Raw genomic sequence first — 451 nt, forward strand, 5'->3', positions numbered from 1 at the left:
GGTTGCAGGGCCACCACCACGCACCGTCACGGCTGCGGCCGAAACACAGACCCCACTTCCCAAGGCCTGGAGGCCCCGGCCCAGGCGCCCACCCACCGGCTCTCCCAGCGTTTGCGCAGCCCCCTCCTGTCCGCGCGTGGGGAACAGAGAGCAGGGTCATGTCCCTGGAAGGACAGGCCTCCCCCTCACCACCTCCCTTCACCCCAGTCCCTCCCAGAGGCCCCATCTCCAACACAGTCGCCCTGGGCTCGGGGCTTCCACGTGGGAGTGGAGGCCTGTGGTTCATTTCTCAGTAGAGGGTACAGCTGGGGGTCTGTGGGGAGGGCGCTGGGGGGGAGCTTGGGGGGCGCGTGGGCTTGTGTCCGGCTCCGGCCAGGATCTCTGGGCCCCATACGCCCCGGGGTGTGAAGTGGCAGCTTTGGTCGCTGTCTGCCCTGATCGGGGGTGTCGG

The 451-nt window shown here is 69.2% G+C and overlaps 1 protein-coding gene across 1 annotated transcript in view; it reads left to right on the forward strand.

Moving 5' to 3' along the window:
- The window catches only part of SARDH (sarcosine dehydrogenase), a 55,528-nt gene that overhangs the window by 22,188 nt on the left and 32,889 nt on the right, over positions 1-451 (forward strand). Inside the window, exon 7 of the mRNA XM_015572370.1 lies at positions 9-136. Within this exon, the coding sequence (XP_015427856.1) occupies positions 9-136 (128 nt within the window). The remainder of the gene's footprint in view (positions 1-8; positions 137-451) is intronic.

Source organism: Myotis davidii, unplaced genomic scaffold, assembly GCF_000327345.1.
Source record: "Myotis davidii unplaced genomic scaffold, ASM32734v1 scaffold609, whole genome shotgun sequence".
Taxonomy (NCBI): Eukaryota; Metazoa; Chordata; class Mammalia; order Chiroptera; family Vespertilionidae; genus Myotis; species Myotis davidii.